The sequence below is a fragment of the Jaculus jaculus genome, chromosome 1, assembly GCF_020740685.1.
Source record: "Jaculus jaculus isolate mJacJac1 chromosome 1, mJacJac1.mat.Y.cur, whole genome shotgun sequence".
Taxonomy (NCBI): domain Eukaryota; kingdom Metazoa; phylum Chordata; class Mammalia; order Rodentia; family Dipodidae; genus Jaculus; species Jaculus jaculus.
Genome location: NC_059102.1, coordinates 129,980,319 through 129,996,338, shown reverse-complemented (window position 1 = coordinate 129,996,338; position 16,020 = coordinate 129,980,319). Strand labels below are relative to the sequence as shown.

The following is a 16,020-nucleotide window of genomic DNA, read 5'->3' as shown; positions in this document are numbered from 1 at the left end:
AAACTTACATTTTTCTCCTATAGAGTATCACGGCATTATTGACCGAGACACCATGGAAGGCATATTACCTGACTCTGAACTAAGTACTGTTGGGCTTGCCTCTATTGACACAGAGCCATCTTACAGAGATAGCACTCCAGTGTTCAGCAGCTTTTATCTTTCAGATGCTCAATGGCTCTGAGGAGCATTAAGCCCACATCTTATCAAGCCAAATTGAGAAAACTGTGATTTGTTGGGGTGGTATAACCACATCAAGCTCTGCCAAGAGAGGGTCATCTGAACACACTGAGCTGAAATAACCTTCACATCTCTGCTGCATCTATGAGATAATGAAAAGCACTATTTTTTTTTTGGTTTTTTATTTTTTATTTATTTTTGATTTATTTTTAAATTTTTTTAATTTTTATTAACATTTTCCATGATTATAAAATATATCCCATGGTAATTCCCTCCCTCCCCACCCCCACACTTTCCCATTTGAAATTCCATTCTCCATCATATTACCTCCCCATTACAATCATTGTACTTATATATATACAATATCAACCTATTAAGTATCCTCCTCCCTTCCTTTCTCTACCCTTTATGTCTCCTTTTTAACTTACTGGCCTCTGCTACTAAGTATTTTCATTCTCACGCAGAAGCCCAATCATCTGTAGCTAGGATCCACATATGAGAGAGAACATGTGGCACTTGGCTTTCGGGGTCTGGGTTACCTCACTTAGTATAATACTATGAAAAGCACTATTGAAATAAGAGGCAATGGTGAGGAAATTTTAAAATTCTGATTTTGGAGAGATCCAAAGGCTTGAATAAAACTGTTGTCTATGTAGCTTCTTCCAAAACATTCTATGTACCTGAGAAGATGCTGCTGGCTGCACCCCTACCTCCCTAAAAGAGCTTTGTTCTACTATCAGCCAGAAAAATCTCCAACTCAGAATCAACTATCAATAGACAAAACACCTTTTGTTTTTTCAAAAGTCAAAAAAATGTATGTTGAAGCATGCGTAGTGGCACATGCCTTTAATCCTAGCACTTGGGAGGCAGAGGTAGGAGGATCGCTGTGAGTTCAAGGCCACCCTGAGACTACATAGTGAGTTCCAGGTCAGCCTGACCCACCAAAAAAAAAAAAAAAAAAAAAAGTATGTTCAGAGTCTTAAAAAACAAAACCAAGCAAGTGGTCATACAGCTTGAGTCAAAAGCACTAGCCCATGATTCTCTGAAACCTTAACTCAAAGAAATCACAAGATTTATCTCCCCATGTCTAAATAACTACCTCTTGGTTTTGGTTTTAAGCTTTAAAATCTAACCTCCCCTTCCAGTACTAATTGATTTATAATGAAGACATTTCCATACTACAAACTAGACAGAAGCTATTTCAGTGGGACAGTGAAGGAGAGAATGAGAACAGAGGGCCTAGATAGGAAAGACAATTCACTCCAGAAACTCTATCCTAAAAGGGAGAATATAGACTGGGAAAGGAGGTGTGGCACAAACAAGTTTGGTCTTAAGTTTGGGAGCTACTGTGTCATGTTGGCATGCTCCTGAGAATGTGCCAGCACAGTGATGGAGGAAAGGAGTCGCCTTGAGGAGGCAGGAAGGCAACAAAATAAGGCACTGGGAAGCACTTTCTCAATAAGGCATTCCTTGCCATCTATCTAAAATCACAATCTCTCACCATTCCCCTCCACTCTCATTTAAAAAAAATATATATATATACATATACACACACACACACACATACATACATACATACATACATACATACATACACACACACACACACACACACACACACACACACACACACACACACAGAATACTGGTGCCAGGGCCTTAGCCAATATAATCAAACTCCAGACGCTTGTGCCACCTAGTGGGGCATGTGTGACCTTACATTTGATTCACCTTTTGTGCATCTGGCTTACATGGGATCTGGAGAGTTGAACAAGGGTCCTTAGGCTTTGCAGGCAAGTACCTTAACAGTTAAACCATCTCTCCAGCCCTCCACTCTCAATTTTAATCCTTATTCATTATTAATTCTCATTAGCAATTGTACTATATATTATCTTACATTTTTGACAGAGTGTCCCCTAGTCAAATGCAAGCCTGAGAAAACCAGGAATTTTTGTGTATTTTTAGTTTAATGGTGACTGTTGTATTCCCAGTATCTATGACAATGCTACAATAAAAATACTCTGGGACAAAGTTGGGTAGACAAACACAATGACTGGCTATGGGAGGGGACTGTTCATCCTCAGAGGTAAGGCACAATGCAGAGCACTGAACTCAGAAGGCTGGCACACGTGCTGGGACTGCTAGGACTTTCCTCTGAGGACTCCCAGTAGAGAGGCAGAAAATCCTGGGTTAGAAATATTTTGTTTTAGAAGTTTGTGACACTGTTTATCTTTTGGTTTGGGGGGGTTCATTCTTAAACTTTGTACAAGTACTACTTAATTCTTTGGACTTATTATCTTACTTTCTGTTAAGGCTTCTGAAACATATATACATATAAACATATAATATAAACAACTAAAGAAAAAGAATCTAAGGTATCAAAACCTTCTACTGCACTCAGGGATCAACAAGAGACAGTGATGAGATGCAGTGTGACCTGATAACTATTTAGGACTATTTAGCCTGCTTGGAACATAACCACAGCCATTGGATTGTCGACTGTAAATGACAAGGTCAGAACCATGGCAACAAAGACCACATAGTTTCTAAAGTCATATCTATTGTTTGATCTGTGACAAACAACTCTGTTGATCCTTAATCTAGGTAGAACTAAAAACAGGCTGTGGTGTATGTAGCTTAATGGCAGGGAGTTTGCTTAGTAGGCAGGAGGCAATAGATTCTTTCACATTTGAACTTTGATCCATACAGAATTAGTTTTGTATGAGTAAGATAAAAACTGTCTTCTTTTTCTTCTGCCTGTGGACAGCCAAGACCAAAGTCTGTCCATCCTCTACAGAGACATCAGGGTTTCCTCTGTTGTTTATAAAGTGCCCAGCAATATAAGCTATTTCTGGACAGTCCCATCCTGCTACAGCAGTTTTCCTATGTGCTCACAATGCACATTCATTACTACAGCTTTACAGAAAATTTTATTATCTAGTAAAGCAAGCTATTACAACCCATTCTTTTTCTTCACTATTTCTTTACCTTTTCCAGGTTCATTATGACATCAGCCTGCCAGGTAGTATGTAAAACCCTATTAGTACTTTTAATGGAATTGTATTTAATCTATTGATTATTTGAGTGGAATGATACCTTCAAGATACTTAGCCTGCCTATTCATGAACATAGTCATGTTTTTTTTCTTCATCTGTTGGTGACCATGAGTCTTTATTTTCACTTGTTAATGTGTAAGTTTATTCATGGAAACATCAAACTTACATTTCTAGAATCAATCTGATTTAATGAGTATGAAAAGTATTTGCTTAGCATTTGTGTAAGATTTTAAAGCCTATAATACTGAGTGATGTTGGCTAGTATATCTTTTTCTTATATCCTACCTGTGTGGCTGAATGTTAAGATTACACAAGCAATTATGCAAAAGTTGGGGTATAAAAATTTTAAACTCAAGGAATTTTCCTAAAATTTAAATTATCTTTTCCTTAAAATATTTTATAAAACATATCTATAAATCCATGTAGGGAACATGTTTTACCTGGGAAAATATTTTACAGTATTGAATCAATTTCTACAAATTATATGAGCTATTTGACTTTTCTATTTCCTTATGAGTCAATTTTGGTAAATTATCTTTTTAATGCTGATTATATCTTAGTTTCCAAATACTAGCATAAAGTTGATAACAGTATTTTCTTGCTGTGTGTTAAATTTTCTGCTGCATCTGCTCCTTATAATTTATTCCTTTATTTCATTTCAGTTTAGGAAAAGAGCAGAAATAACTTCATGTGTTTAATCCACTACATTTATGTGAACAAAATTACACAGAAGGTACATCATTTCTTATCTGTAAGATGGAAGTAACAACAAAACCCACTAAAGCTGTTACAGTGAGGATTAAATGAGTAATATATGCAAAATGCTTAAGACCGTGAGTGGCACATGACAAGAGTTTAAAAAATATCATGAATAAATTACAAGAAACTCAATTTTGCTGAGATGATTTCTGTTTGAATAAAGTTTTATAACCTAAGTCAAAAGAAACTGGTTCTGGGTTAGACTCTTTCAAATGTGCCTTCGTTCCAAATTCAGCCACATAAAAAAGCAATGATAAATCTAGTTGGCAATATTCCCATTCTGAACCTCAATCTGGGTGCTCATTCCCTAAGATTGTGAACCACACATGCAAAACATGTAAAATAAAATGAAAAACAAAGAAGCTGAATAGACTGTAAGTTGTTATTTTTATGTGTACATGTGTATATATTCCTGAGTATATGTGCATGTGTGTGCAGTGTGTGCAAGTGCATGTAGAAGCCACAGGCCACACTTGGGTGCCTTTCTTCAGACTCTGGCCACCTTTTTTTTTTTCCCCCCACACTGAGACTCTTACTGGCGTTGGCTATATAGAAAGCTTGAGATCATCCTGGGTTGTTAGAGACCCAGTATCAAAGAGTAAAGGAGTGGGCTGGAGAGACTGCTTAGTAGTAAAAGGTCCTTGCTTGCACAACCTGACAACTCCATACCCACGTGGAGCCATATATAAAAGGTACCACATGCATATGGAGTACATCTGCAGTGGTGGGAGGCCTTGCCTGGTATGCTCATTCTTTCTCTCTCAATTTAACAAATAAAAACTTTTTTTTAAATGGAGGGGGAATTAAGGAGGTATTTTAGTCAGTAAAATGTTTGTCTTATAGACTTAAGGACCTGTGTCCAATCCCCAGCCCCTATATAAAAAAATGTGAGGCATAGTGGCATAAAACTATAACCCCAGAGCTGGGGCCCACTGGCTAGCCTGTCTAGTCTACTTAGTGAGCTTCAAGGCAGTGAGAGATACTGCTTCACAAAAGGTAGACGAGGCTCAAGGAACAACACATGATCTTTATGTTGTACATATACAAGTTAGTTCAATACATAAACAGCTCATCCTAACTTATAAGAAAAACATCAAGCAGGCATGGTAGTAGATACCTGCAAACCCAGAACTTGAACAGGGGATTGTCATGAGTTTGAGACCAGCCTGAGCTATACAGTGATTTCAAAGGTAGCTTAGACTACAAAGCAGCACCCTATCCAAAACAAAACAAAAACAAAAACAAAACTCTGCGGTGTTGCTCAGTTGGTAATTGGTTGCCTAGCATGTACCAAGCCCTGAGTTCAATCTCAGGAACCAGATAAAACTGAGCATGGTGGCACTTACCTGTAATCCCAGAACCTGAGTGGGCAGCAGTAGAAGCAGGAGGCATAGGAGTTTAAAGTTACCCTTGGTTACATAGTGAGCTGGGAGTGGGCTACATGAAAGCCAAACCACTAAAACCCCTTTAAGTTTAATGGGAGAAAATATTAACAAACTATACATAGGAAATAAGCTCCTGGAAAACCACTCAGTTACCTCTGATCAAATAAATAAAAATAAAAGCAAGTGTGGGATGGAGATATTGTTTAGTATCTAAGGAGTTTATCTGCAAAGCCAAAGGACCTAGGTTTGATTCCCCAGGACCCACATAAGCCAGATGCACAAGGTAGTACATGAGTCGGAAGTTCTTTTGCAGTGACTGTAGGACCTGGAGCACCCCTTCTTCCTATCTGCTTTCCCTCTCTCTTTCAAACAAATAAATACAATATTTTAAAAAATTTTTAAAAGCAAGCGTAACATAGCATTTTCTACCCACTTTATCATAAAATGGAAATGCAGTGCACACAGAATTCTGGTGAGGCCACTGTAGAATGGCACCCTTGTGTGCAGCCACCAGCCCTCTTGGGAAAGCATAGCTTGTTGGGGATGCAATCTGGCAGCTCCCAATTCCTAGTGCTTATCAATCCTTTGACCTGGAGGTTCCATTGCTTAGAGTATGAAGTATACCAGTTAAAAAAAGCTGAAAGATGTTCACAGCAGTATTATTTACTCAAAGTTTAGTCTACAGACAACCCTAATGACCTTCAGGAGAAAAAAAATTAGTAAATTCTGACATACTGATACATGGAATATAGCGTAGACATTTTTAAAAATGACAAAAATAAGCTTATGTGGAGACAGGCACAATGTTCATAACACACAGTCAAAAGATAAACTATTTATAATTGATTATTAGACTAGAAATAAATGAAATGAGCTTTGACACTGTAGAGGAACATGAATAATTAATGAAAATGATGTATTACCATATGAGGGGAATGTGGCTGATTCATTTTTCTAAAATTTTTTAAATCTTGCTGATACATCTTTCAATTAAAATTAAGTCACTGAGAAGTGCATCTTGAGACGTCTACCTACCGTGCTGAGCTTGCTGCAGATGATGAGGATGCGGCGCTCATACAGCATGCTGGCGTACAGATGCAACATGTTGTTTACATCCACAGCCACAAAATATTCTGTCAGATTTCTCTAGGAGGAAGAAGCAAGCAAGGTTTGTGGTTTATCTGGCTGGTTCTTAGTATCAAATAAAAGCATGAGCAACAGAAAATAATCAGGAAGCACCCTCTCTTGTGCCCCTGTCCTATTCTTTCTACCTGGGAGAGCAAATCACACTCACGTATGAAATCATGATATACAAGTTCAAAGAGGCCGAGGACATGAGCAGCCTGAGCCACTGAATCTTTGTGTGGTGATTACAGTTTTCAACACAAGGTCGTACACAACGTTGTTTGTGTTCCACGTCAGTCTGAGAGATGAGTGTCATAGGAATTCTGCAATCCCACAATGAGGAAGCCAGGCTCAGAGAGATTTTCCAAGATCAAATGGTCTAATAAGCAATGAAGAAAGGACTGCTTAGAACTTTGGACCCAAGGCCTGAAACCCTTCCCACAGCACTGTGCCATACACCTTAGCAAAAGTAGAACCCAGAGACCAACAGGCTTCTGGTTTAGGGCCTGTTTCTATCCAGCAGACCCTAGCAGTGAAGGCCACAACATGCACCTGTCCTAGCCTCACGGCTGGTATTCCCCTTCTCATAGTATACCTTCTCCAAACAGCACAGCTAGAATTAAAACAATTTCAAACACTTACAATTTCCAAATATCTCACTCAAAAAGAAACAAAAAAACTGGAGACAAACAGTAGCAAGCTGTGCCAAAGCAGTGCTTAACTAGCTTCTCTCTGTAACATGGGCTTCATTCATTTCATCAGTGCTACAGATCAGTACTCTTCAGACTTCAGGACACAATGGAATGTGTTTCATTTCTACAACCCTTTTTGTACCCACCTGACTTTAATAACATACATGAATATGCTAATTTCTTAAACATCAGAGGTTTTCAATGCTGTGTACTATAGCTGCAAATGAAAGGCAATGAGAGGGAAGGGATGCTACTGCCAAGGGGTGGTAGTTTATCATAATTAAGAACCTATAACCCATAAATTGAAGTTAAACAGGTAGAATTTATATGCAAAATAGCATAAAGTGCTTTTTGACAATATTATGAGTTGGGAATAAGAATGGAAACTTATCATTTATTATTGTTGGACCACAGTACTGGTTAAACTTCAACCTTTATAAATAAAGAGTGAACAAGCTAATAGCTCTATACACTGACTACTTATCAAGCTCCAGGTATTGTACTAGGCACTTTGTATATGGAATCTTACGCATTCCTCCAAAAAGTTAATGGGAAAACAGTAACAAAATATTAACTGGGTATTTTTCTTTTCAATATATACAGTGAAATTAATTCAGAGAGGAGTACAGTAACTAATAGGGTCAATCTTGACTATACTTTCACCTGCCTTACACTGTTTCTAATACCTCTCAACATCTGTCACACAAAAGCCATTATATGTCACTTCATTCAATCTGAAAACCATTCCTTAAACTAGGTGTTACTATCTCTAAAGATAAAAAACAGAGCACAGGAAGTTAATGTAGTTTGACAAAGGTTACATAGTAAAAATATAACACAAGATTCAATCTTGGACTATTTTTATAACACCCTAAACTATAAAAAAAAAGTATTATATGTAAGAGTAAAATAAGATCAAAGTATGTGTAAGGAAGGAGGGTTTACTTTTCTTTTAAATATTGTTACCTAATTTTCTGAGGTGTCCTTATAGGCCAGGACATGACAGCTTTATTTCTGCCTTCTCTAAGCTTCCTAATAACCATTGGGTAGGCATCCCCATGTCCACATCTGTAGATGAGGAAGGCTCAATTGTTTTCTAAGTGTCAGGTAGGCTCAGTTGACTTCTAAAAGTCACTGGGCTAGAAAGAGCCAAGGTTCCTAACCAGGTTTCCAGAATCCAAAACATACCTGCTAACTCCACACCAACTCACCTCTCAACTCCATGCAAACCAACTCAAAACAAACACATGGGGCATACAGAATTAGTCAAGGACTGTTTCTCCTGCCTGGTGGGCTCAGGAGTGCCCAGTTAATGATGTCAGGGCGGGTTTGTTCCAGAGACAGTGACATGGCACAGTAATTCTCACAAACAAAAATACAAGGCCCTTAGCTGAGCATTTTAGTAAAAGCTTAACTGCTGATGAATTACATGAATTTTTCTTTTAGGAGAGGATGGAAGTACAAAGAAAATAGAAACGAGGAGCTTAAAGAAGGCCAGAAAGCCCATTAGCACTTTTGACAGATCCAAAGATAACTCTGAAGCCACCAAAACGTGGCCTCAAGAGTCTGCCAAGAAGCTTCACGCTGGGGAGAAATATGTTACACAGCTTGCCGTCCAAATAGGGAGACACAGCGTCAGAGACAAATCCTGTGCCTTATTTTGGTGGCAAGAAAAAAAAAATCGTAAGGATACTTTTGTGGATGGGGAAGGGAGTGCTTCTGAAATAAAAACACCACTTGACTGAGTCAGGACCCCACTCTCCAGTCAGTATCTAAGGCACTCAGGTGCCTGTTCCAAAAACTTCACACAGGTATGCTAAAAATATGTAACATTTAGCCAAATTCTTTCTAAACTGTCATGTACTTTTTTTGGTATTTCTCATCCCATCTGTGCTGATTACCAAGATATTTGTGTCTAAACAGAAGCTGTCTTTCTTATCTGCTTCCTCCCCTGCCTCTTTCCTTCTGGGATGCCACCCGCCAGAGTGGGTGGGACTGCCAACAGCCCCAGCCTAGGAGCTTCTGGGCCAGGAATCACCTTGGGGCTGAGGGCAGCCCTGGCACACTTGCAGTTCCACCAAGCCTGGACTCAGAGAAGGTCCCTGAACACAGGGATATCCCTTCTGCTGCAGTTATGTACCCAGTAGCTTTAGCCAAGGGCAAACCCCAAATTCTCAGCCTTGCCCTGTCCTTTTCTACCCCCAGGCCTTAACTTCTGCACTTTGCTCCTCCCAGAACACCCTCTCTGCCCTGAAAATATCCATTAACTTGCTAGGAGAAAACCCCAGTGTTACCTCCTCCTAGAAGGCTTCCTGGACACCTTATCTGCTACAATCCCCTTTGTGTTTCCATGGCAATACATTTTGATCTTCTAGTAACTCAGTTGTTGGTGGTTTTTTTTTTTTTTGCACATTTTTATTGGCATGTTTATTGTATATAGAAACGTATTTCTTCAGAACATGATCACACAAGTATATAATGTATTTTTGAGCATATCTCCCCATACCTCTTATACTTTTTCAGTATATATTTTAATTTAAAAATATTTTTGAAATTATCAAAGTATTAGGTATCAATATGGCATTTAAAAAAAAATTATTTTAGCTGATTTTCTTCCCTTTTTATCTCTCCCTCTGCCCTCTTGGATCTGCCTCTGCTTTTTGCTTTCATGTCACATGTCCTGTCCTTCTCCCTCTCCTTTTCAGTCATTTTTTTTAACTTAAAAAAACTTTGATAGATGTAACTCAGGTTTATGTATGGTTCCCTATCAGGCTCAGTCGCTCTGGGTAAATTACATATCCCAACATCTAGCAGTTTGGTGAAAGAATGAGTTTGTGTGTGGAAGCAGCTGACTGAAGATTGCTGCCCCCAGCTCTGGCTTGAGCAGGCACAGGAGGAGCACAGCCCAGCAGAGGGACAGTGTAGTATATGTGGAGGGACATGGTACCTGGCTTCCAAAGACCTGGCCTGATATAAAGAGCTGACCAAAAGAACTAACACTGGGGACTAGAGTCAAATAATATAGCTGGGGCTGAGAATGAGGGGAAAGAGAGTGGCTTTTAGAGGTGCCTGATATGACACTGATGAAGTGGTGGTTTGTTCCTTTGGGCATTGGCAGGTGGCAGAGGATATCCAGACCCAGGTCTTCAAACAGGTACATCCTCTTTCTCCCATGGGAAGATCAGAGTGCAGGAGAGCAGAGGGTCTCCACAGCAAGCTTTCTTCCATCAAAACTTCAGCCAGAGCTGGGTGTCGTGGCTCATGCCTTTAATCTCAGTACTTGGGAGGCACAAGTAGGAGGATCGCTGCAAGTTCGAGGTCACTCTGAGAGGATAGAGTGAATTCCAGTTCAGCCTGGACTAGAGTGAGACCCTACCTCAAAAAACCAAAAAACAAACAATCCCCCCAAAAAACTGTAGCCAGGATACATGGTCCTACTGTATTTATAGAACACAAAAGACATGCGAATCTCTCCCATTGTATCCCTTAAGGCTTAAGCCCATAACTTCTCACTTATGTCTCCTATAGCCAGATAATCAACAAACACAGCAATTCTTCCTATGTGCCTATAGCCATCCCAGGATCTAAGTCTACAAAGATAAACCATATGGGAACTCCATTTTATATGAACTAAGTCTGGGAGTGGGAGGAACATCAGATTCCTAAATTCAGAATGTGAAGCACCATACTCAAGGCCACACTCCAGGAATGGCAGAGGTGCAAGTGGACTTGATTCTGCTGGACAGGTGGAGGAAGGATGGGAGGACTCACAGAAGAGGAGATACTTGCTCTGGGTCACCCAGTGGAGGCCAGCTCAGTGGACAGTGTAGGCAGGAGAGAAGTATATCCCAATCAGAGACAAAGAGAGGGAGGGAGGAAGGTAGGGGAAAAGATCTCTAAACAGGTTAAGTAGAGGGAAAAGGTGGGCAGTGGGACAGAACAGCAATGTTCCAGTACTGAGGATCTAGACATTCCCCACCTTTTCCCCACAGGTAACAGGGAGCTACTGAAGGATCACAACATGATCACATTTGTGTTTCAGAAAGATCTTGCTGAGGACTGTGGAGGATGGACAGAAGTGGGTAAATAGGAGCTGAGGTGATCAATTAACTGGTTATTGCCATTTTCCAGGGAAGAAAAGATCAAAAGACACAAGCAAACAATCAACTCAGAGGAAAGCTTTACATTACATGTGAAAGACAGCCTTAAATTGGAATCCCCAGACAAAACAATGAAACAGACTTCTAAGGGGAGGAGGAACAATCTTTATGACTTCCACACTTCTAAGGTTCTATGTACTATACTTACCCACTCATCCATACATTTCCAGTGTCTATCATTTAAGACAGCAAAAACCCTTCTTCTCAACATTCATTATACCCGCCAAACATGCCGTTTCTGTTGCCTAATCCTCGGCCTAGTATCTTGGACCACTGTAACACCACCACAGCTAAGCCTAAGTACGAACTCTTCATTCCCTGCCCTTACTTCCAGGTAATTCACCTGCTGAGGAAAGAACCTTGATCTGAAGACTTTATCCAAGCTCTGTTCTCACATCTTGGTTTACTTAGCACTAATGTTTCTAGGCTTAAAGATATTTTTTTCTTGCCTGGCCATTATCATGAACATCTCTCCTCTACTCCATAGCCCCAGGGCTAGGCAGCAGCCTATGACCCAGCAAGTCCAGAACTCAAAATCCAAGTAGGACTAGATAGCATAGAAGGTGAATGTCAGAAGAGGTACATGCTGTACAAGCTTCTTGAACTCTTACTTTCTGTTTGTCATCCCTACAAAAAGATGTCAGTGAAGTTCTCACCCAACACAAACCCACTGTATCTCCACTTAAACAAAGAGGAGAGCAGCACCTGGCAGAACCCTAGGCCTCCCAGGAGAGGCCTTCTAATAGCTGCTGTTTCCAGCCTCCCCTGCTGGCGCCTGCACCAATCCAGGTGGCTGGGGACTTCATGTGCACTGTTATCCACGCCTGAGGTTAGGAAGCGGGGGTGGGGGGGAGGGAGGTTGGACAGGTTGAGGCCAGGAGGGGGTACAGTACGGCTTAGAGAGAAAGCGTCTTAGGTTCAATACCACAGGGAAAGGAGATAATCCTCAAACCAAAGAACCGACTCTAAGCTGGGTACTCCTTGGAGCCTTTGCAGCAGATGCTAGTCTGCCCCAGTCTGTCATTTGATTAGTCTCTGTGACTCTTCACTTCATCTATGGTGCACAGGATAAGACTTATGGCACTGGAGTAGAGGCAGCTGCTTAGGCCAGACACTTGGTTCTGTCAATGGGCCTCAGGTCCTGAAATAGCTCCTGTTCAAATTATCTTACTATGATAAGACTGGGGGGAGAGAAGGAGAGGGAAAGGGAGAGAAAGGGAAAGAAAGAATAACGGAAGGAAGGGAGGGAAGAAGGAAGGAAGAAAGGGAGGGAGGGAGGACGAATGAATGAAGATGAACGAATATCTCTTGCTATGTTGCCCATGCTGGTATGGACATCCTGACTCAAGAGATCCTCTTACCTGTGACTCTTGAGTAACTGGGGCTATAGGTATACATTACCATGCTTGACTTTCATAATACAAAAATAAAACAAAATAAAATAAATCTTCAAGTGGTTCTTTAAGAAGGCTTTTAGCTGCCTTAGTAGCACTGGATTCTTAAAAGGGAATTATAAATCTGGGTTTTAAAATTATGTGAAAAGAAATCCCATAATCTCACGGAAATAAGTTATAGGAAGGAAAACAGAGTAACCCTGAGGTCAGCTTTTATCACTCTCTGTGAATTAAAAGACCATTAGAGTAAACAATTACCTGACAACTCTTCAGAGCAACAATGAGCTATCATCTCAGGGCTTGATAATAGGACTTCTACTGCCATCTCAACTTTGTTTATTTTTTAAAGTCATGATTACTTCATAAATCTTTTCTATATCATGGTACATCTTCTACCAAAGAAGAGTCTGGGCAATGTCACACATAACTCTCCATTCTAAACACTTTCCCCGCATCATTAACCACTTGCCATGACACTGACCAGATAATTAAGACAAGTTTGTTTAATATTCCAAATGAAGGTCTATATGATTATCCATTAATCAAAAGCAAACTTCAAAACCTGAACACTAAAAAATAAAAAAATCCCTTATCTAGTTAGTTTATAATACAATCATTACTATATATCTGCTCATGATCTGTGACATTTTTAGAATGCAGGTCAACTGTTTAGAATTTATAAAGATTTATGCTCATTTAATTATTGACTACATAAAATTAACTCCCACACAGAAAACTCTGATGAGCAATTATATAGTGGTAGTTTTTCAATAAAAAGCAAGAAAATATTTTTACAAAAAATTGTAACAATAATGAGAATTAACTTCAGCAAGGATCTAAAAGTGAAAAGAATTAATTTCCACCCTTATTTATTTATTTACTTTTGGGTGTTTTGAGGCAGGGTCTCACACTAGCTCAGGCTGACCTGGAATTCACTATGTCATCTCAGGGTGGCCTCAATTCTCCTACCTCTGCCTCCAGAGTGCTGGGATTAAAAGCATGCGTCCCCAACCACCCTAATTTTTCATTGTCAACAAGTTGGCCCAAAAGCCAGCTGGAAGGAGATATTCTTTTTCCTTCACCTAGGGATAGGTGCAGTTGGTGAGTTAGTCATTCATTCCTACATACATACAAACAAACAAACAAACAAACATACATACATAAATACCTCCACACATAATAGTTAGATGTCAAGCAACTAGTATTAACTATATACAGTGTTAACTATGGGGATGAACCCTCATCCTTATGAAAGGAGAGATGGCATTAATAACTACTCACACAATTAATGACAAAATATACACTAATGATTTAGGGGAGTATAGGGTGCCACGTAGCCTGGACCCAGAAGCACACCCCCACCCATGCTTCAATCACACCTCCCCATGTTGTAAAGCCTGGTGTTAATATTCAGTGGTTGGATAAGTTACAATACATCTTCAGATTTCCCTTCCTCTTCACGGCAGGCCTAGGATGAAGAACTTATGGTATGACACATGGTACCAGAACTGAGCCACAGTGGACATTCAACAGACACCAGCTACTTCCCATTTTCTTACATCAACCCTTCCCTGATGCTGTTCAGAGTTAACTCGATTATATGGTAATAATACAATTGGTTTACATGTCCCAAAGGTGAGGTATCCTCTTTTTTTTGTTTTGTTTTGTTTTCTTTTTTGAGGTAGGGTCTCGCTCTAGCCCAGGCCATCCTGGAATTCACTATGTAGTCTCAGGGTGGTCTCGAACTCATGGTGATCCTCCTACCTCTGCCTCCCAAGTGCTGGGATTAAAGGGGTGTGCCACCACGCCCAGTTTGATGTATCCTTTTAGTTACTTCTTCTCTTAAATTATTCAGACTGTCCCTTAGAGGAGATATTAATATATGCTTGCACTAACACCTGTATTACAAGTACTGAAGCCCTGGACTCTATTTGCCACATCAGGAAGGTGTAGAAATTCTGGTGTTGATGGGGACAGCAAAGAGTGCTTTTAACCCCACCACTAGGGAGGCAGAGGTAGGAGGATCACTGTGAAGTTGAGGCCAGCCTGAGACTACATAGTAAATTTCAGGATAGCAAAAACAAAACAAAACAAAACAAAAAAGCCTTTTTTTTTGTGGCTCTATGAAACGTACCCTACAAAAGGGAAAGGATTGATCTTTTACAACCAAGGCTGTCAACCCACATTCAGAAAAGACAGGCCCTGGGGAATACTGTTTCCAGACCACAGCTAAAAGTAGATCTCAAGAGAAGTCAGGGGTAGTATTCCAGGAAAGCTGAAACAAGGAGGAAAAGAGAAGAACTACTGAGAGCAGTGTCGCTGTGACAGTGAGTGTTGTCCTTAGCACCTGACATTTAATACTTTACAGGCAGGCTCCTTATATTTTCCTTTCTTTGCTGAGGATGCTGAGGCTCCAGGAAGATAAGGAGGTAGCCCAAGGCCCCAGACTGGTAAAACTCAGTGTCTGGCTATCTTCAAGACTCTCATTCTTTCCACAACAGCAGACGGGATCAGTTAACAACCCCATAGTTATTGCTTGTTTCAATTTGCAATGCAGCAATTTAGTCATTTTAAATTAATCCTTGAAAAATCACCAAGAGATTAAAATGCAAATTTCAACATAGCTAGGAGCTCAATGGTGATTCTATGTCAAAAACCACACAAATTGGTCTCACAAAAGTTGAGTCTCCTGAGAGGAAAAGCTTTCCTGCTTTGTTTTGTATTTCAGATATAAAAAATCATTTCTTTCTTTATTTCTTTTTTTTAATCTCATGAATATCACAAGTCAACCCTAGGGGGGCAGGAGGGCATAATGGAAACTAAACCTTTGGAACCCAGGTCACTACACCCCACTGACCGGCAGGCCTCAGGCTGGCAACTGCAGGCCTGTAAGCTCTGGGCTCTGTGCATGAAAATGGGGCTCACGTCCACCTCTTGCAGAGTAGCTGCGGGGATTAAAATAGAATGGTGTATGTTAGGAGTCTGGCAGATTGGTGTTACTATTCTGCTTAGAAACAAACAAGGCCAGCCTTCTACCAGTTTGCAAAGGAGGATTTAGGGGACAATGGGTCATACACAGAGAATTGGTTCATTAGTGGCAGAACCAGCAGAGGGAATGTAAATTTTAAAGATGGTGGGGGCAGAAAAGGAGGCAAACAGGGCAGACAGAGTTGGCAGTGGGATTATGGAGAAGACACTTAGATATTGCTGTTTTTTAAAATGTATTTATTTATGTATTAGAGAGAGAGAGAGAGAGAGAGAGAGAAACAAAG

General features: G+C 40.1%; 1 protein-coding gene across 7 annotated transcripts in view; it reads right to left on the bottom strand.

The window, feature by feature from the left end:
- Positions 1–16,020, bottom strand: part of Dennd1a (DENN domain containing 1A) — a 573,141-nt gene that overhangs the window by 253,566 nt on the left and 303,555 nt on the right. For 5 of the 7 annotated variants that reach the window (XM_045142267.1, XM_045142262.1, XM_004662787.2 and 2 more), the window contains one exon: positions 6,413–6,523. The exons of the other annotated variants lie outside the window; for them this stretch is intronic. In XM_045142267.1, the coding sequence (XP_044998202.1) occupies positions 6,413–6,523 (111 nt within the window). The remainder of the gene's footprint in view (positions 1–6,412; positions 6,524–16,020) is intronic. 7 annotated transcript variants of the gene reach the window in all.